General features: G+C 37.5%; 1 protein-coding gene across 2 annotated transcripts in view; it reads left to right on the top strand.

Moving 5' to 3' along the window:
• rragd (ras-related GTP binding D) overlaps window positions 1-22,990 on the top strand; it is a 104,726-nt gene that overhangs the window by 27,109 nt on the left and 54,627 nt on the right. For both annotated transcript variants that reach the window (XM_039747992.1, XM_039747993.1), the window contains exons 3-4: window positions 5,557-5,753; window positions 8,933-9,047. In XM_039747992.1, coding sequence (XP_039603926.1) covers window positions 5,557-5,753; window positions 8,933-9,047 — 312 coding nt within the window. The remainder of the gene's footprint in view (window positions 1-5,556; window positions 5,754-8,932; window positions 9,048-22,990) is intronic.

Consider the following 22,990-nt stretch of genomic DNA (forward strand, 5'->3'; position numbering starts at 1 on the left):
TACTACTTCAGTGCTCTAATGGCTAGGTGTTTTTATCAAAATAAAAAGTAATCATGACAAGATTTAGTTCCATCTTGTTCCAGATGTTTTACAAATAAGTAAAGGCAAGGATTGCAGGAGGGAAAGTAAAAGATATTGGCTATATAATACTTTTTCTAGCATTAAGTATATCTCATTTTGAAGTGTTCATTTCCAAAATAATAAATCAAGAACAATTTTTTTTTTAATTTATGAAAATTTGGATAGTTTAACCTAGAAAAATCACCTTTCATAAAGCATTTTTTACAACTACTTATAAACTACTTTGGCAGATTGACTGGTGGTGTATAATAATATCATGCATTCAAGTATGTAGGTAAACAAATAGGTTGGATTTCATGCATAGAGGTGAAGTTGTGCCTTTCATGTACTGACAAATGTAGGCAAGCCAGGTATCTCTGGTAGCTCAAGACTTAGCTGATAAGTTTACAAAACTATTCTAAACATTTTCAAAACCAAATATTCCACATTAGGGTTGTGGAGGACTAAAGTCTGTCCTGGCAGAACAACTATCTCATGGTTCATTCATGCATATAATCACATTCATATTCACACAGGGGCAAATATGGCAAGGCCAGTTACCCTAACTGCATCTTTGAGGATGTTTGTGGGAAACCAGAGAACATACAAGGCAACACAAGTTTATATGAGGAGAATGTGAAAACTCCACATTGACAACATCTGGGGCAGAATTTGGACCCAGGATGCTGGATATGTAACACAGTAGTACTACCCACTGAGCCACTGTACTGACCAAACTTCTTACAGTGATATTGTCTAAGACTGCAAAGGCAGTCATTTTGCCATGTAAACATATTTATAACCTGATCAATCTGAGTTGGAGAAGCACAATATTTTCTCTTTTAGGGTGTGAGTGAGATAGAATGTGGCTAAAATGTTATGCATACATAGTTTCCTTTATTAAGAAAGAATAATATTTTAAACTGTTAAAGTAAAATTTTGAAAATCTCTTAAAAAAAGAAAAACAAACAATATCTGGTCACTAGGTAGTGGATATGTAGGGTCTGAAAGTGGGGATCACTTTATAGTGTCACAAACTCCACTCTGAGTCAGAGCAAGGTTTGGGGCAGCCACCCGTATATTTGGTATCCTGGTTGCAAGTTGCGAAAATGTAAACAGCACTGATGTGCACAAAACCGAGTTCTAAACAGAACTGAGGTAATAGGGAAAACGTGGAGGCTTTTAAAGGAGAAGACAGGAAGTGAGGTCAAAGGGGTCCGGCTTATAAGGGTCTTCAACCATAGGCTCGAGCCCGGACGTGACATCATGGGCCGGAGCCGGCAAGGTCTTTTTCCATAGGCTCGGACCCGGACGTGACGTCAAGAGGGCCAGGTGGAATCTCCCGTGAATGGTCTGCAGGAAAGGGAGAAAAGGAGTAATTGCACTCTGCCACATCCCAGTCTGATTCGGAATTGCCCTTACTCAAGCCCTTTAGCTGCCTCCCATGCGTATGTGTGTGACAATAACCACAACATTTATACAGGGTGAGCCAAAAAGAAGTACCATATTTCAAATGTTTATACTACAACAGTGCTACAAGATAGAATACATTTCATTACAACAGAAGAAAGGGTATACAAAATAGTTTTAAAAATTATATCTTCAAGGTGGTGGCCATCATTAGTGATACACTCTTTGAGACAATTTCTGATGGCTCACATGACTCGTTCAGTCATTTCAAGGGGAATAGCAGTGATTTCATGGTGAATAGTGTCGTTGAGGATTTCAAGGTTTTGAGGTTGTTGTGTGTATACCTTTGATTTGAGATAGCCCCACAAGAAGAAATCACACAGAGTGAGATCAGAATGTGAAGTTCACTCAACATCATCACGCAGGGAGATCAGCTTCCCTGGAAACATCTCCCGCAAAACTTGTATGGATCTTGGTGCCGTATGAGCTGTTGCTCCATCCTGTTGTATCCAGACATCCACCACATCCATTTTTTCCAGTTGGGGCCACAAAAAGTCCTCTAGCATTTTAATGAAACGTTCTGAAGTGACAGTGACCTTTTTTTCTTCCTTCCTCAAAAAAGTAAGGGCCTACAATGCCAAATTCTACAATGCCGCACCAAACTGTAACACACTCACTTTGCAGGGGTCTCTAATGAGGTTCACGAGGGTTGGTTTCAGCCCAATAGTGAAAGTTTTGCTTATTTACGCAACCATTCAGATGGAAATGTGCCTTGTCGCTGCACAAGACGATGGCATCTTGATGAACGGTTTGCAGAACTCTCTATGGCTCTCCCAGTCTCTCTGAGGTAATTCCTGCACTACCATCATTTTGTATGGATGGAAATTAAGGTCCTCATGCAAAATCCTCCTCAAAGACGTGTTGAAAATGCCTAAAGCAGAAGAGTGTTTGTGCGCTGAACATCTAGGAGACTGCAAAATTGAAGCCCTTACGGCTTTTCAGGCGTTTGTACAGTCCGAGGATGGTCTGGAGATTTTCTAATCATTGTTGTACCTGTCTAAATTTAGCCAACCACTGAAGAATTTTTTTCTGATTTGTGATGTCACTGTTAGAAGGAATGCTGAAGTGCGTTCAGAAAGCACATTGCGTAATGATGATGGATTTGTTGCATTTGAAGAATGCTTCAACATTGAAAGTATGGTGTGAACCTGCCCAAGACATGTTGCTGACTGAAAACTATAAGGGATCGCCTATCAAAAGACCCACACCCCACCCACTCGGCTGCCTCTACCTCACGCAGTGACTTTGAGAAATGTGGCACTTATATTTGGCTCACCCTGTATATTGTCTTTATCCTATAGCAAAATGTGTTTTTTAACTGAAATATTTTAAAGCATTTCACAATTGTATTTATAGTGTTGACACAAAGATGCAAAAACTCAGCTAGAAAAATGATGTTCAGACCCCTTCACTCTTTTCATATTTTGCTATGATACAGCCTTATGATAAAATAATTATATTTTTTCCCACATCAAGCAAAAATCAATAGCCTAGACTAACAAAACAGGATTTTAGAATTTTTTGCAGATTTATTAAAAATAAAAAAACTTAAATGTCAACTTGTCAGAAGTATATTGTGACAACTTCACACACGGGTTCTTCTCTGCAGGTCCTCTCAAGCTCTGTCAGGTTGAATGGAGACTATCAGTAGACAGATATTTTATAGTCTCTCCAGAGATTTTTGAATTGGTTCAAGTCCAGACGCTGGCTGGGCCTCTCAAGGACATTCCTCGAGTTGTACATAAGTAACTCGTGTGTCGTCTTTGCTTTGTGTCCTGTTGGACGGAGAACCTTTGACCCATTCTGAGGAGCAGGTTATCATTAAGGATACCTCCGTGTTTTGCTAAGTTTAGCTTTCTCTCAACTTTGTCTAGTTTCCCAGTCCCTGCCACTTGAAAACAACCCCATGACATGCTGCTACTGCCACCATACTTCACCATTAGAAACATATTGCACAGGTAATAATCTGTGCCTGTTTTCCTCTAGACATGATGCTAAACTTGGTTTCATTAGACCAAAGAATCATATTTCTTACAGAATGAGAGTCCTTTAGGTGCCTTTTTGCAAACTAAATGGGTCTCCATGTGTCTTTGACTGAGGTGAGGCTACTGTCTTGCTTCTCTGTCATAAAGCCAGGATCAGTGGAATGTTGTAGTGATTGTTGTCTTTCTAGAAGTTTTTCCTATCACTACACAGGCCCTCTGAAACTCAGCAAAAGTGACTATCAGGGTCTTGGTCACATCTCTTTCAATGGCCCTTCTATGACGATTGTTTGGTTTGGCTGGGAGACCAGCTACAGTAAAAGTTCCACACTTCCAAACTTCTTCCATTTAAGAATTATGAAGGCAACTGTGCTCTTGGGAATCTTCAGTGTTCCAGAGTTTTTTTAGCTTTCATCAGATCTGTGCCATTACACAATCCTGTCTCTAAACTCCGCTGACAATTCTTTCAACCTCATGGTGTGGTTTTCACTCTAATACACATTGTCATCTGTGGGACCTCATGTTGTGTGCCTTTCCTACTAATATCCAGTCAATTGAGCTGACCACAGATGGGAGTCCAAACAAAGTGTAGAAACATGTCAATGATGATCAATAGAATGGGATGCACATGAGCCAGATTTCAAGTGCCTTGGCAAAGGGTCTGAATACGTGTCCCAATATGATATTTCACTTTTTTGAATAAATTTTCAAATGTTTCTAATATCCTGTTCTCAATTTGATTTGTGATTGTGAGGTTTTCAGTGTTGCTTGATGTGGTGAAAAATATAATTTAAAATATTATTAGCACAAGGCTGTAACATAGCAAAATGTGAAAAGGTTTGAATACTTTCTGAATCCAATGTATATGCGGACAATATAAAATGTCCAGTTATTCAAGGTTGGAGAAATGAGTCTGGACAACTTTTTTAGCTACAAGATTTACCTTTAGGGTAAAGTAAATATGCTGGCCTTAAAGCCCCACTTCTTCCTTTTTCAGCCTGCATGGATTCACAGTCAAGGGAAAAGGTAGAGGGGCTTCGAGTGATGTATAGTACTTATGGTCAAATAATATAAGGCTTCTAAAAATTAAAAAAGACAAAAAGTGTTAAAGAAAGCAGAAGTTCTGTATTTTAAATCATAACAAACCTTTGATTTTAGTGTCATGGTTTTAACTATAAGTGTTCACCAGTTTTGCCAGAGTTACTTAAGAAAAATGAACACCAACAAAAAATCACTACAAAAGCAAAAATAGCTAAGTACTTTGCATGTAGGCAATGGAAATGAGTACAAAGATATGATACTGTACATAGCTGACATCAACCTTTTAACAGTTGTCAGCCTTAATGTCTTCTAAATATTCACAGCAATGGTGAGATAGCTTCTTATACTGTAACAGATCTGTTGTAATGCAGGTTTTCTAAGTAGAAATAAAAGTGTTAAGATTTTTTGTTTTTTATTACAATTATCCCAATTGTCATTACATAATCTAGAATAAAAGTTCTTCCCTAAAATAATGAGGCTACTGACTATATGGCATAAACTTTATGCTGGGTAAAGATGACAGTAAAATCTGGGTTTTTTTTTTCTCATGTAACAAGCTTTTATATGTGCTTGTGCAGTTTTAAAATGAATATCAGTGATGGTTCTGTACGTTAGCAGTAGACATATAAATTACTTTTATATATTTTTAACAAAAAATACTGTGAGGGAGTATAGCTATTTGAATGTTTGTGAAAATATGGACATTGTTAATAAATATCAGAATTTATATCAGAATATACATTTATTCTGTCACTAGTATTTTGGAATTGATACAAGAGATTTAAGACCAATTTTACATAAAAAATGTTTATCTCTACTTTTATTATAAATAAGGCTGCTGTCTTTTATCTGTACTTATATTATAAATGAGGCTGCTGTTTCTTCCTGTTCTCCAGTCTTGCTGTATGTATATTTTAATGGGAATTATAATGGTTTATTACATTTAAATAAACTTTTCTCCTTCAGCAAGGTCAGTGTGCTTTTTCTATTTTATTTTGTCAAGGATGATTATGTGGAAGCTTTAAACAGACTTCACTTGACAGTAACTCGGGCATATAAGGTGAATCCAGACATCAACTTCGAAGTTTTCATTCACAAAGTAGATGGACTATCAGACGACCATAAAATTGAAAAACAGAGGGACATCCATAAGCGAGCCAATGATGATCTTGCAGATTCACTGGAAAGAATCCATCTAAGGTACAAACTAAGCGCTACTCAAATCACTTTTTTTCAGTGCTACAAAATTTAAAGAGTTGTCTGTGAAAGTTTTGCATTTTCTCAGTAAGTGTGGGGGAAAAAAAGGGATCTAATCTGGTATGGAGATCTTAGAGATACCTGCAGTTGACGTCCAGGGAACAGGACAATGTGAAAACTGGAGAAACTGGGACTGTCAGAGCCTACTAGCTCTTGTATAAAATGTACGTATGGGAGTGGTGGTCCTGTTTGTCCATGATCATTAGGGAGGCATCAAGGACAGAGGCTTTGCTAGGTACAGTGTGCAGTTAAACATGCAGTTCTTGGGTGTGACTTTTACATGATGATTTTATTTCCTTTTTGTAACCTTTGACTGAGAGTGCATAACAAACTATAGGAGAAGACCACAGTATAAGAATATTTATTTATTTGTAATACCAATGTAGTCCCTTTTTTTTGCAACAGTTTGTCAGAGCTATTATGTTAGTATCCTAATGTTATGCTTAATTATAAAACACATACTTGTGTATGGTTGTTTCATTAGGACATCATAATGTCAAACACAATTACAAAGAACAGTACAAGAAATCAAAGGAAAATCATTTCACATAACATATATATATATATATATATATATATATATATATATATATATATACACCTCATATTGTACCTTAGAATGTAAAAATGCAACCTGTATGACACAAAATAAGTCATTAATTAAAAAAAATGTATGACTATGCAAGAATCATGTCTTGGAAAATATTTTTAACATATATGTATGTAGTGGATTCATGTAAATAGTTATACGCACATCACATATACAGTATTGTATATAAGTTTGGCATTACATTTTGGTATATGAAAAAAATCACACTAAATAAACATCCACAAAACTATGGAAGCACTTGTAAATATTTCCCCAAAAACTCACCTGATACGTTTTTTTTCCAGAGACGTGGCTGTATAGCCCAGCCTGGTAGGTACTCATGATGTTGGATAATGGGAGTGCTTGTTGTGTTTTGTCAGACCACTTGCAGCACTAGGGCACAAAATGTCTATTTTTGCTGTTGTGGGAAAGGAGTGCCTTGGTAGGGCATACATATATAAAGCTCTCCAGTTCTGAACAGAAGGCTTCTCTTTTTTTTGGATCATTTCCTCATATGTGATAGACTATAAGACAATATAAATAAAAATAACTACCATTAAAATCTGACCTGCCCTCAAATTCAGAGAATTAATGCTTTATTTTAACAATTAAAATCTATAAAATGAATCCATTCTACTATAAGAAATAATGATGAAGAATTTAAACATTTAGAATAATAGTTCCTTTAATCAAGCTTTATTTTCTGTAGTGGCTTTTACAGAGCACTGGTACAAAGAACACAACTGTATAATTCAGATTAATAAGACAAAATGTGCAATGCAAGGTAGTTTGATTATTACACATTTTCAAAAATAGGGAAATAAGTAATAGAAATGAGGGGAACTTGAAGTCAACTGAGTACATTAGGATCATTTGAAAATTTGAGTTAACAACAATGGATAAGAAGCTGGTGTAAAAATGAACAGATAGACAAAGGTTTTTAAGTTCTGATTACAGATTTAAGTTATTCCAGAAATACCCATAGAACAGGGGCTTTATTGTTATATTGCATTTTCCAGCATTAAAAGGAGTTGTTTTTTATTGATATTTTCTTTTGAAAATCCAAGACATTCGATTTTTACAATGCAGATTATGTTTTAAATCTTTTTTTTGTTACAAAGTACAGGGATCAGCCACGTTCATTCATATTTACTGAGACATGATTCCCTCATCCTCCTTGTCATCTTCTAATGAATAATCTGGAAAGACAGCCATAGCATTCCCATTATCGTTATTTATCCATAGATTAAGGCACACTTTTGATGAAACCTAGTACATTGCAATATGTCAAGTCCATTTTAAAATTTTTGCACAATGTTAGCATGTTACATCCACCTTTGCTGTAACTTATCCACCCATTTTCTGACTTCATTTATTTTAATATAAAGCCATGAGGGGCTGGACTCTTTACTGTCTGCTTTGTTTGCAAGTCAAGAAGTAATTTTACATAGAGCACCAGTCCATTGCAGTCCTTACAAAATCACTAATACAGGACCACTTTAAAGTTTGCAGTAAAGCAAATCTACATACCTTTGAAACATGTGAAAAAGCCTAGGTGAACATGGGAGATAATGTGCACACTCAATTTAGACAGTGGCAAGATCAGGATTTGAAACTAGGTAGGAACACTAACCACTGTGCTACCATACCACCCTTTGAAAAATTATACAAAGCAGATCCTTTTAAAATATCTTATACCATGCCATAGTGGAATATGAAATTTGGATTGATTCTTTGAATTTTATGTTTGGTCCCTTGTAGTGTGGTGTTTCTATTATTACAGCATTTGACATCCATATAACAGGTGCACTGCCCAAAACAGTAGTTTGTGTGTACACTCTGCCTTTTGCCTTTTGTGCTAATGACTGTTTCATCCATCCATCCATCCATTTGAGTTTGAGTTTCATTACAACTCAAATCCTGGGCAGTATTAAAGTAGGGTATTTATAGGATGGGTAATTTTTGTTCATGTATTGGATGACACAGTGGCATAGTGAGTATTGCTGCTGTTTCACAACTCCAGTATTTTGACTTCAATTCCCACACCTAATTTTTAATTTTGTGCATTTTCCTCCCACCTCTCTGTGTGTCAGAGTCAGTCCCATTGAGGACTGGTGTCCTGTCCAGAACTGCTTCTTGCTTTGTGGCTAAACTGCTGAAATAAACGTTGACCCCTTCAATCCTAATTTAAATTAAGCAGAGCTAAAAATGTTATATTATTTTGCATAGTTTGTATCACCTGTGACACAGGGATGAATAATATTCAGTGGTTAATGCAGAGCACAGTAGATCATTTTCCTTTGGGATATTAGGATTTTATGAATCTCTACAACTTACATAAGGGAATATCCATCTAAATCATCTTATTAGAATTACAAAGCTATAAAGGAAATTCATTTGGATTGCATGCATTAAAATGGATATGTATGACTAATATGCCTTCACTGAAACATAAAAATATTTCAAAATAAACTTTTTTGGTAAAAAAATAACATTGTACTTTGTATATAACCTGGTATGTTTCTCCCAACAGCTTTTATCTGACAAGTATATATGACCACTCTATATTTGAAGCCTTCAGCAAGGTTGTACAAAAGCTTATACCTCAGCTTCCAACGTTGGAGAACTTACTTAACATCTTTATATCTGTGAGTATCTTTTGCACCAGGTTATAATTAAGTCATCATAAAGAGATTATTTTTTTTAACATATTCATCATTTTGGCTGGCTAAAATGTTAGTGGACAGAGGGGCATATTATTTGATAATTTGATAATAAATTCTTTGATGATTATTCATATTAAACAGCTGTGATATCTTTGCTATAAAACTAAATATAAATTTAAGAAAAAATCTTTTAATCAGTGTTATTCAGAGGCATCTAGCATTTGTGTTGATAGACTGAAGCTGGAAAAGGAGATCTTATTAGTACCTGTATAGTCAGAATAGCCATAAGCAGCTTCATGGCATCAGATTACGTCTATGAAAAGCCCATAGAACATGCTGCAGTGTCAAAGTCGTGGTCACCATGTGCAGGGTGGTCAATTTCAAAATGAGGAAAGTTGAAATCTGGGATTAAAATACTGTATATACAACATGCTGTATGTTGATGTATTTCTCTGTATAGTACTGTATTATATGAATTGTGTTTAGTTTTTCTTTTAACATTATGTTTTGTGTTTCTGTTATCCACCTTTTATACATATTTAAATTTGTAATTATTGTGTAGTTAGCTGAGCTATTAAATGGAAACACGCTTAATAAGAATAAAGTTAATTGTGTTGAATTGGAGGACTGTGCTTGTTCAGCAGAGAAGAATATTATGACACAAAAATTTCAGGAAACAAAATGCTGCCACAAAGACTTAACAAAAAGGAACTGATCACAGGGGGAGCTGATCATTGCCACTGAGTAGTAAATATCATGTGCCTTGCTTTCTAAGGTTATAGGTACACACAAACTATTTCAGCAACCTCCATCAGAATGTCTTGGCGTTAGAAACAAACATTGTGGCCTTTATTGTTTGGTTGATTGGAGCTACATTTACACAAGTCCATTTTTGAAAGACATTGTGAGGGATATTTAGTGTTTCTAAATACTTTTGCATTGTCATTTACTCACTCTTCTCTGTAATGACAGCAAAAATGGAAAGTTTTACACTGCACATTGACAATAGGGGCAACACAGTGGCAACACTGTTGATTTGTGTGGTTGTGTGTGTTTTCACCCTGTCATGGACTGGTGCCCTGCTCAGGCTTTGTTCCTGGCTTGCAACCTTTGCTAGCTTGGGTAAGCTGCTACCCTGGTTTGGATTAAATGGGTTAGAAAATAACATGCTATTGACTTTGGGCAGCACGGTGGCGCAGTGGTAGCGCTGCTGCCTCACAGTAAAGAGATCTGGGTTCGCTTCCCGGGTCCACCCTGCATGGAGTTTGCATGTTCTCTCGGGTCTGCGTGGGTTTCCTCCAGGTGCTCCAGTTTCCTCCCACAGTCCAAAGACATGCAGGTTAGGTGCACTGGCAATCCTAAAATTGTCCCTAGTGTGTGCTTGGTGTGTGTGTGTGTGTGTGTCCTGCGGTGGGCTGGCGCCCTGCTCGGGGTTTGTTCCTGCCTTGTGCCCTGTGCTGGCTGGGATTGGCTCCAGCAGTCCCCCGTGACCCTGTGTTAGGATATAGCAGGTTGGATGATAGATGGATGGATATTGACTTTGTTTTTCAGTAGTATGGAGACCTCTGCAATCACTCCTTGATTAAACTGTTTTCTTGCATTCCATCATGTAATACACCACTATAGTTTTTCTACCTCATAATTTAAATTGTAACATATTTATCCTTGAATGCGCACTTCTAGCAACCACTTGCCTTTAACCAATGACTTTTTCCTAAATATATCCACACTGTCATTGTCACTCATGAAACATTGTGAATATACACTCTCTTGATCACCAGCCTCCTGCTAAGTGTTCTACAATAATGCAATCCCATTTTGGAGTAATTGATTATTGGCATTCAGACCTCTCAAACATTTATATTTGTGAACCTGACTATACTTGTATGTGTGATTGTTGATGGATTTTTCTAAAACATAACAAACTCTTTCATAATCTTCCACCTGCCCTCTCCCAAATCCACAGACACTGCATGGGATCCATCCTTGTGCTCATACTCCAACAGCCACCATCTTCACTCCAGCCTGCAACTTTTCCAGAGTCAGTAGATCCTCCCCCAGAATTCCTGTGGCTTTCCTCCCAGTACTCCCGGTAGCTGCCCCAAGTCACCCAAAACCTATTTAAAGAGACAGGTACAGTACATGGGACAAGCAACTCTAGGATCATTTAACAGGGAATATGGTTGCACCAGCCCCACCCAGTCTGGGAAGTCCTCCAGTCTTCTAATTGTCCCCCAATGTCCTTACTGGCTAGCAGAATAGGCATCCTTAACATATGCTGAATTATCTACTCTCTAGCAAATTCACTGTTTCTTTTTCGCATTTCCAGGGCAACTTGCATCTAGACATACGGTCCACATCGGGTGTTTACTCACAATGGTAGGACAAGTACGTTTTCTGCAGCCTGTGTGGGTTCTTCTTTCAGAGATTTTGCCTGGCTCTTGTTTTTGCCTTTTTTATATCCCTTCCTTCCAAGTGCCTTTTACCAGCCTCAAACTTGGGCACATTTCTAAAGAAAACAGAGAAGTTTGGAAAAAAGAGGCAAAAATATGCAATAATTTTAATATGATAAGTAGCCCAGCTTCCTTCCTGGAATAAAGGAATACTTAAGCAATTTACATTTTCTGTACATGACTTCAGCCAAAGGCTGAGGGAGCATCACAAAAGGGTTGTTAAATCTGCTAGTGGATACATCCAAATGGATTACTTTATAAAAAAGACATACATTATTGCTTTACATTTCTACTCTCAGACTGTTTCCATTTTGAGACCCAAACAGATTTGGTAACCTTAGTCCTAAACCATTAGTCCTAAATGTTTCTGAGCAAAATGGAGGAGTCACCTGCTAAGAAAACAGGAGAAAAGAAGACAGAATAACAGATTATAAATCAGAAATATGGAATTTGTAAAAAAAAAAAAAAAAAAAATTCAAAACATAGATTTAAATGCCCTGAGAATGATAAAGAAATATAGCAAAGTGGAGATGATATATCTGGTGAATGATGAATGAAATTTGATTGATTTGACAGTTAGCACTTTTGTAGGATAGTTGAGTATTGCATGCTTTCAAGACACCCATATATTGATGTCTCATTATATGGGTATATTGCAAGGGATATAGAGATGATACACAGAGATTTATAAGAGGATTTACACAGCAGGAAATACACAGCACAGACAGAGCCCCTGCTGCAAGGGGAGGGGGACTGAGATAACAGAAAGTGTGTAGGAAGCTTAGTCTCTTTGTCTGTGCTGTTGGGTCTCAGAGCAGGGCACTGCTCAAAGTAAAGATCTGGTTCTGTTTACATGCGTTACAGACAAAAAACGTGTGTAAATGCCTTTTGTTATGTATGTGGTAATCATACCACCATTATTTCACCCTATACGACGTATAATATGCAATTATATATGTAAGCAGGTACGTTTAATATTTCACAGACATTTCAAATGCATTTGGCTAAGATTAATTAAATTTAGAAGTGGGATAAGCAATATCTATTCTATCCAACTGGTGGCAGGCATGTATAAAATGTAATAAAAGTACTGCATTAATAATAGACCTAAAATGAAAGCATCTGCCTTTACAGCTAGAGTAAATGGTTACAAGTTAGTTAAATTCCATACAATAATTCTGTTCTGATAATATGCTTTGTTAGAACTTAAAGCAAATATTCCCTGTTAGAAAATTATTATTAGCTACATCTATCCTGTACTGCATAAGCAAACCTTAAATATGTTTTATTGTTTTGCTTATATGTACAGCACATGGTTTAGGAATCCTCCTAGAGAGAGTTATTATGGATCATGTAGTGCAGGTTCAATTTATTTTTATGTTATTTGTTCTGACACTTTATTTATTCTTTTGACATCGTTAAATTTTAACTCCATCAAAATAGCAAGACTCTTTAAGTATGAAATTTAGCAGAAGAATAAAATGTATGGCAGGACACCAAATGTAATATATTGTTTTTTTCCCCATTTTAGTCATGTTAGATTTTCATCTCTAAGATGTCTGATGTAAATCCTTAGTTTGCAACTTCACCGCTTGTCAGTTTCTATATTGTTCTCATGAATAAGAGATGTGTCCTTTGTTCTCATTGATTAAGCTCTGTTTGTGAAAGCAGCTGCTATGCAATAGTGCCTGAAACCTCAGTGGTTTGCAGTTTTACATTAGGCAAGTTGTAGTTGACTGCCAGACAGGCAGCAGTAGACACTATGAGACATACTTTTCTTATCCACATCTTTATTTCCATTTTGTGTTCATGTACTGCTTGTAAGTCTTCTCTAATGTGTTTTTTTTATTTTCGATACTTTGGCCTCCAAGTATTTTTCAAGGGTGCTAAATATCAAATCCAAAATCACCCATACCCACTAGAGTTTGTACCCAAACCTAAATTGGCCTTAGTGTGTCAGTGAGTGTGTTTGTATTCACCTTATGGTGGACCGGCACAGTGTCTAGGAGTTGTTCCTTCCTTGCACCCAAAGACTGCTGAGATAGGCTCCAGCTGCCCTGTGTCCTTGCCCTGGACTAGTGGGTTGGTGGATGGATTAATGGATAGACAGCCAACATGCAGCATATCACCATTCTTTGGAGCCATGATAAACTTTATGTTTTAAAATTCTCCTTCTTCTACTTTCGGCTGCTCCTGTTAGGGGTTGCCACAGTGGATCATCTTCTTCCATATCCTTCTGTCCTCTGTATCTTGTTCTGTTACACCCATCACCTGCATGTCCTGTCTCACCACATCCATAAACCTTTTCTTAGGCTTTCCTCTTTTTCTCTTGCCTGGCAGCTCTACCCTTAGCATCCTTCTCCCAATATACTCAGCATCTCTCCTCTGCATGTGTCCAAATCAGCGCAATCTCGCCTCTCTGACTTTGTCTCCCAACCATCCAACATGAGCTGCCCTCTAATGTACTCATTTCTAATCCTATCCATCCTTGTCACACCCAATGCAAATCTTAGCATCTTTAACTCTCCTACCTATACCTCTGTCTCCTGCTTTCTGGTCAGTGCCACCGTCTACAACCCAGATAACATAGCTGGTCTCACTACCGTCCTGTAGATCTTCCCTTTCACTCTTGCTGATATCCGTCTGTCAGAAATCTCCTGCCACTCTTCTCCACCCATTCCACCCTGCCTGCACTCTTTTTCACCTCTCTTCCACAATCCCAGTTACTCTGTAATGTTGATCCCAAGTATTTAAATTCATCCACCTTCGCCAACTCTACTCCTTGCATGCTCATCATTCCACTGATCTCCCTCTCATTTAAATACATGTATTATGTCTTGTTCCTACTGACCTTCATTCCTCTCCTCTCTAGAGCATATCTCCACCTCTCCGGTGTCTCCTCCTCCTGCTCCCTACTACAGCTACAGATCACAATGTCATCAGCAAACATCATAGTCCACGGGAACTCTTGTCTGATCTCGTCTGTCAACCTGTCTGTTACCATTGCAAATAAGAAAAGGCTCAGAGCCGATCCCTGATGTAAACCCACCTCCACCTTGAATTCATCTGTCACTCCTAACGCAGACCTCACCACGATCACACTTCCCTCATACATATCCTGACAAACCGTTACGTACTTCACTGCCACTCCCGACTTCCTCATACAATACCAATGTATTTTATGTTATAAAATACAAAACAAAAATGCAAAATCATCTTTCCTTGTATTCTGTTATGGTCCCAGTTCATGATGCCTTATGGAGAAAATCTACTGGATATAATTAGATGAAAATACAAGAAAAAAAGCTAATCAAAGTATTTGAGTATAGAGTATGTTAGCCATGTATGTCACATCCAGTTCTGATCTACCACATTGCTTGTCATTAATTGCTTATTGATTTTTCAGATATTTTAGACATTTGTTTAGCATGAATTTATTGTAGCCACTTACAAAAACAACAAAGAGCAGAATACAGTGAAATTACAAAGTACCTAAATTATGTATCCCTTGAAAGGGTGTCTGATTGGTACTACGTTGCCATTGCATGTTCACCATCAAGGTTGTATATTTAGTAACTTACTATTAACACCTCATTGGGGTGTTTCTTCTGGACGTTACTTCAGTAAACACTTCTTCAAAGATGTCATCTTTACACTAAAGGTTATGCCATTGCTGCTTCACTGATGATTCTGTTGAGTTAGAAGTTTCCAAAGCTGATGCATCATTAACCTGAAGACAGATAATAGTATTGTTATGCTCCTCTGGTGTCAACAGACAGTTACTATTGTTCTGTACTGTATCTAACAGAGAGGCAGCACAGTGACAATCTGTGAGGTCTAATGTAGTGGTTTAGATTGTGCTTCAGGTTTTATTTAAGCTGTACAACAACCTTGCTTTCACCAGCTGTCTGATGTAGGCGTTTGGAGAGTTAATGTCATCTGCCTATCACTAGGTAAGGGCTGGGTTTTGGTCAGCAGATAAGTAGTTAGTGGTTGAGGAGAATGGTTTATGCATTGCAACAAGACTGTAATGCTTGGTACTCACAAGTCAACAAAATCCTTTGCTAGTAACTTCAGAGTTTTGTGGTTTTGTAACATCCCTTACAAAGCTAGACCAGGTCTTAACACAACCTTTCTGCATAGAACAAGCAAACATCACACACAAAAGAAACAAGACAACATCAAACCTTGTCAAAAACAAAGATAAAGTCATCACAATGACAGTGTCTGCTGATATTGAAATAAAATCAAGAAAAAGCTAAAAACTGACCTAAAACCATTCTGTCACTGACTACCACAGCATAACATGCCATAGCAAACATATCAAGCACAACAGAGAAAATGTACACAAACACTCAACCAGACTGATTCCAGTGATCATTACAGTAATGTTACAGCAGAATGAAAATTAAAAGAATATTCTCATATCTCATTATGCATTTCGGCCCTTTCATGCAGTTATCTGCTATTAAAATGTAAGGAAACAGCCACATTATCTTTTGGTTTATTTTATTGCATATGGATGCAGATGCTTTCATTACTGTGTATACAGATACAAATTTCATCTTATTGTCTCAAACTGCTTTTCCTCATGAAGGTCTCAGCAAACAGAAATTCAAAACTGAATTAACCATAATATATAAATCATTTAAAGCTGTGTTGATTAATATTTGATTATTGCATTAGTATACTGTTAGTTACATAGAATTGATCTGTTGATTACGGGAGGAAACTATGTCAGATTATTCTAAATTAATTCATTTACAGAAAAAGAGATGCATAGAAAATGAATTACACTGTGGCAAAACACAGAAAAATGTTGCCAAACAAAGATAAATGTTCAAAAGAAATATTGAATAACAAGCTACTGCACATCAGTACCAGTCTTGGTTATATTATTTGATTGAATGATCCTTTTTAGTGAGAACAGGGGTTTGGAAGAGTGTGAGGGAGCAAGAGCAGCACACAGCAAGATTAAAGTATTTGGGTTTATGAGTTTTTTATTTTGATTGCTGCAGCAGGAGCAATGGTCAGATAAAAGAAGGTGAGAAGCCAGGAGCCAGGAAAAGTAAAATTCCAGCCACATTGAGTGCTGGATAACACAAACTTTCAGGGATTCGAAGCACAAAAGACCAACCAGCTCCACCTGGGTACGCTGTAGCCATTAATATGTACACATGTGAAACATTCTAGAAGATTTATTTCTGCAGGTCTCATCTCGTTTAGCATTAAAGGCAACTGCAGAGTACTACGTTGGAGATGGCTACCCAAAATAATGAGGTACTGGCCAAAGGCATACAATGAAACTGTCCAGATCTTTATTTTTCCTAAGCTGTCTTCTTGTGCTGCTGAAACCTACTTGGTATTCTGTCTTCAGTTCTGCCCAATACATTTTTTCCTACCTAAACTTCATATTTGCTTTCCTATTGTAATTATTTTAAATATGGTATCTTACTTCATCTTAGGTTGCTGGGCTAAGTTCTCCAACTCAACTCAGTCCTGTTGACCCTGATTCAATGGTTAGCCACCATTCCAAGCTATGCAGAAGGAAATTCAGCAAGTGGGATTTGAGGTTTATATCAAAGAGCAGTAACTTTTGGCCTTTCAAAGGAGAGTGAACTACATATCTAAGATGTAAATATGTACTAGTAACATAATATTTTAAATCCACTAAATTGTACTTGGGGTGATGGGAGGCTGGACCTACACAAGAAGTACTGGGCCTAAGGTAGGAATCAACCCTGAACACAGTGCCCATCAATTGCATGACCCAACCACTCACACTCATATTGAGCCCATGAACCTAACCTGCATGAAAAAGGAGTAAAATTATGTACAATCATGGAGAAGGAACAAATTCCACAAAGACAGCAGCTGGTTGTGTGATTCCCAAATACCCATGAGGCATCTGTATACAGATATGATCAACCCTAATGAAAGCATTGTCCAACAAGTAAAGCATCACTGATCAAAGCATGGATATTATTTGGAAAAGAGCTCTTCCATTTACTTTCTCTTTAAAATTTGTACTTATTTTAAATAGCAAATAAATAAAAATGCTCACTTTAGTATACTAAAATGGAGCAGAGGTGGGAACTCACAGTTTAAACACAGTTTATTTTGTGCAAAGTAAAATGAGACTAGTATATTGTACATAGTCTAAATTCTGTAGGCGTAACACTATCAAACATAAGCTTTTCTAATAATACAGATTAAATCTAAGCAAATGTAATTTGGTTATTTTCCCCTCAGTTTCCTGCATACACAGTAAAATAGAAAAGTGGAAAGGATTGCTTACCTATACTTGACACCAGATGACAGAGCACAAAATTTGAGTTGCTAGTGGAAGAACCATGAGAGAAGCATAAAATTAGTTCTTCAAAGACCTCTATTGGTAACACTCCCTTTGAGAAACAATACTGTACATTTAGCCATCCCCTGGCTAAAATCAGCTTTCAGGATCAGCTCAGTAATTATAAATAACCAACAAAAATGTATTGGGTATGTATTTAGTTGTTCATTAAGAAACTGTTCCATTAACAATATGTATCCACAAAGGAATGTAAAATTAGTTGACAATGTCTAAAATGAATATGTCAGACATTACTGTTTTTTTTTTAAATTTCTGCACTCTGGAATCAATTTCATTCTCAGTGTATATTGATTTTTTTCAAGAAATTTTGCTTATATTGTTTATAATTTTACACTTCAATTAGATATATATAAATACAGGTCAGTTCAAATTTTAGCAACTAGGACTAACTGCACTTGCACGCATAATGACCTATTTTCAAAATAAAAAAACACTGAAGCACCTAAATGGATTAAAAATATGCAATGTTAGAAAAGAATGTATTATGTACTAAAAAAATCTAAATTTGATTACAGTTATATAAATGTATCACTTAACTAAAATTGTTTTGCTTTGCATTTGAAGAAAAATGTATTAATGTAGGCATTAAAATATGGAGAATTATACATTTACTGTGCAGTTGATTTATGTGTGTGTGTTTATATATATATATATATATATATAAATATATATATATATAGTTAATGGGAAAAAAATCCTGCTGGATATCTGTACTGATATGGACTGAGTAATGTATTAGGAACAAAAGGATGCCACATCGTTTGACAGAAATGAAAATTATCAACCTACAGAGACTGAATTCAAAGACACCTCGAAAATCAAAGTGAAAAAATGATGGGGCAGGCTAGTCCATTTTGCCGGAATTTCATTGCAGCAACTGAAAATCGTACTCAGTAGTTTGTATGGCCCCCACGTGCTTGTATGCATGCCTGACAATGTCAGGGCTTGCTCCTAATGAGGCAACGGATGGTATCCTAGGGAATTTCCTCCCACATCTGGACCAGGGCATCACTGAGCTCCTGGACAGTATGAGGTGAAACCTGCCGGTGTCGAATGAACCGAAACATAATGTTCCAGAGGTGTTCTATTGGATTTAGGTCAGGCAAGTGTTGGGGCCGGTCAATGGTATCCGTTCCTTCATCCTCCAGGAACTGTCTGCATATTCTCACCCATGAGGCCAGGCATTGTTGTGCACCAGAAGGAACCCAGGACCAACTGCACCAGCATAGGGTCTGACAATGGGTCCAAGGATTTTATCCTGATACCTAATGGCAGTCAAGATGCTGTTGTCTAGCCTGTAAAGGTCTGTGCGTCCCTCCATGGATATGCCTCCCCAGACCATCACTGACACACCACCAAGCCGGTCATGCTGAACAATGTTACAGGCAGCATAACGTTCTCCACGGCTTCTCCAGACCCTTTCATGTCTGTCACATGTGCTCAGGGTGAACCTGCTCTCATCTGTGAAAAGCACAGGGCACCAATGGTGGACCTGCCAATTTTGGTATTCTATGGCAAATGCCAATCGAGCACCACGGTGTCAGGCAGTGAGCACAGGGCCCACTAGAGGACGTTGGATCCTCAGGCCACCATCATGAAGTCTGTTTCTGATTGTTTGGTCAGAGACATTCACACCAGTAGCCTGCTGGAGGTCATTTTGTAGGGCTCTGGCAGTGTTCATCCTGATCCTCCTTGCCCAAAAGAGCAGATACCAGTCCTGCTAATGGATTAAGGACCTTCTACTGCCCTGTCCAGCTCTCCTTGAGTAACTGCCTGTTTCCTGGTATCTCCTCCATGCCCTTGAGACTGTGCTGGGAGCCACAGCAAACCTTATGGCAATGGTACATATTGATGTGCCATCCTTGAGAAGTTGTACTACCTGGTCAGGTATCGCCTCATGCTATCAGTAGTGACGCTGACCGTAGCCAAATGCAAGACTAACTTAACTGACCAGATCAATATCCCAGAAGTTTCACTGGCTTGATGCTATACTCTGATTAAAAAGTGTTCCTTTAATTTTTTGAGCAGTATTATGGGGTTTGCCCCCTGCTCGCTTCGCTTACACACTTGTAAGATTTTCTTTTCTTTGAATTGTTGCTATTTCATTAGTTTCATTTTTATTTCAGAACTTCTGTAAAAACAGTATTTGGAATCTTTCGAGTTCCAACGTGCTGAATCTTTTAATGAGGTCAGTGAGACGTGTTTAATGACTTTGTACCATAATTCAGGATAGCTTTCTCTGTTTAGAATTTCAGCACAGACAAAACGATCTAAATCATCAGCAGTTAATAATTTTTTTGCAAAGTAACCAATAAATGCATGTGAGGTAAACTCCGTTTTTGAAATTCTCTTCACTTTAAACTTCAAAGCCTTACAATATTTACATACTTCTAGCATATCACCTATGTCCATATATTCAATCTCTATTCGCCTTTTCATTATTTCTCAGAGTAATAATTTGTCTTTCTTTGCGCTAATGCGATGTTTACTTTCTTTTTTTTGACACTGTCGTTTTTTTCTGCTTTCATATTCTGTATCTTGCTCTGCATGTGTTTCACGCCTACCTTTTTTTTTTTGGAGTCTTTTGAATTCCAGTTTTCATTATCTCTAACCTGCTCTGCATGTGTTTGGCCCCCTTGTTTTTTAACCTTTTTATGACGTTTTACTTTGTTTTCTACTCTGTCTTTTATTTCGGAACTCGCTTTATTAGTGTTTTTTTTTAATGACACCTGGTCCGTGGTGATTCTTTTCCCTTTTTTGAGTAATAATTCCATTTGTTTGCGTTCCTGCGATCTTTACTTTCTTTTTTTTTATACTTTGTAATTTTCCTACTTGCATATTCTTCAACTTTCTCCACATGGGTTTTTTTTTTTTTTTTGAGCCTTTCGAATTCCACTGCTTTCATAATCTCTAACCTGCTCTGCATGTGTATAGGGCAAACGTCCTGATTGGACGTGCTTTTTTTTTCAGTTCCACTTGTTCCGGGCTGATAATTACTTTCCTTATTTTCTGAATTTGCACCTAGATTATTCTTTTTCTTTTTTGTCTCTCCAACGCTTTTGCTTCTCTTTTCTCCGCACTGCTTTCTTCTTCGCTTAGTCGTCTACGTTTTATTTATACGCTTTATATGTGCTGAGAGCCCTGAATCTATGTGTGCTCAAAGTCAAAACACGACTGAGTGTGCAGCTGGCTGCCCTTGCTCTTATTTATTTGTAAGTAGGACGTGTCTTGCAAGAATCTCATGTTCTGCGTCATTGTGAGACGGTCCTGGGTCAATGTCTTGGCACAAATTCTCATGTTTAAGGTCCCTGCGAGACACTCCATGGCCAATCTCTCTAGTCTCTTGGGTCTTTTAAGTGTCTTCCATGAGCTTACCGTGAAGATCATGTACCGTCACCCTACTGTTTCTCTCCAGGATTTTTTTTATAATAGAGATATATATATGAGTGCCCCAACGTATGAGTTTTTTGAGATATGAGCCGTCACTAGGTCTATTTTTTTGCCTTGAGTTACGAGCCAAAATTCTAAATATGAGCCATCAAAGAGCTTGTCGCCGCACATTCCGAGGAACTGGCGACGGAGGAGTTGATGGAACTACAGACACAGCAATATACAGAGGTTCTATAGGAGATTGGTATTGCAGAGGAGTCAGAGGTGGAGAAGGTTATCTCTTCAAGTGAGATAAAGGAAGTGTTGGCAATGTGGGAAAAAGTTTCGGACTTTATTGAAAAGAAACACCCTGAAAAAGTCGCAACTGGTCGTGCAGCGGCGCTATTTAATGACACTTGCCTAACTCATTTCAGAAACATTCTAAAGGGGAGGAAGAAACAAAGCTCCTTGGACAGGTTTCTATTGAAACACCCTGCAAATGAAAGTGACTAAAGCATGGTGAAGAAGAAAATGAAATTAAGCAAAAGGGAAATGAAAGAAAAAAATAATACAATACGCTAATTGGCGCCTCCAACATCTGTCTATTTCTTTAGATTCTGTTTTATGTATTAGGTTTTATTTTGTTTGTATACAATATTTGTTCATTATAAATACATTTCTCTTATGTTGAAAACATTTAACAAAAAATTGGAGTGGTTTTTTGGGGGCTGGCCAAATTAATCTCATTTCAATTAATTTTAATGAGGAAAATTGATTTAAGACACGAGCATTTTGACTGACAAGCACGGTCACAGAGTGAATTAAACTCGTATCTCATGGTATCGTTGTGTGTGTGTATATATATATATATATATATATATATATATATATATATATATATATATATATATATATATATATATATATATATATATATAATGGGTACGGAAAGTATTCAGACCCCCTTCAATTTTTCACTCTTTGTTATATTGCAGCCATTTGTTAAAATCATTTAAATTAATTTTTTTCCTCATTAATGTACACAGCACCCCATATTGACAGACAAAAAAAAGAATTTTTGAAATTGTTGCAGATTTATTAAAAAAGAAAAACTGAAATATCACATGGTCCTAAGTATTCAGACCCTTTGCTGTGACACTCATATATTTAACTCAGGTGCTTTCCATTTCTTCTGATCATCCTTGAGATCACCTTTATTTGAGTCCAGCTGTGTTTGATTATACTGATTGGACTTGATTAGGAAAGCCACACACCACACACAATGCATGTCAGAGCAAATGAGAACCATGAGGTCAAAAGAACTACCTGAAGAGCTCAGAGACAGAATTGTGGCAAGGCACAGATCTGGCCAAGGTTACAAAAAAATTTCTGCTGCACTTAAGATTCCCAAGAGCACAGTGGCCTCCATAATCCCTAAATGGAAGACGTTTGGGACGACCAGAACCCTTCCTAGAGCTGGCCGTCCGGCCAAGCTGAGCTACCGGGGGAGAAGAGCCTTGGTAAGAGAGGTAAAGAAGAACCCAAAGATCACTTTGGCTGAGCTCCAGAGATGCAGTCAGGAGATGGGAGAAAGTTGTAGAAAGTCAACCATCACTACAGCCCTCCACCAGTCAGGGCTTTATGGCAGAGTGGCCTGTCGGAAGCCTCTCCTCAGTGCAAGACACATGACAGCCCACATGGAGTTTGCTAAAAGACACTTGAAGGACTCT

Source organism: Polypterus senegalus, chromosome 3 (assembly GCF_016835505.1).
Source record: "Polypterus senegalus isolate Bchr_013 chromosome 3, ASM1683550v1, whole genome shotgun sequence".
Classification (NCBI taxonomy): Eukaryota; Metazoa; Chordata; class Cladistia; order Polypteriformes; family Polypteridae; genus Polypterus; species Polypterus senegalus.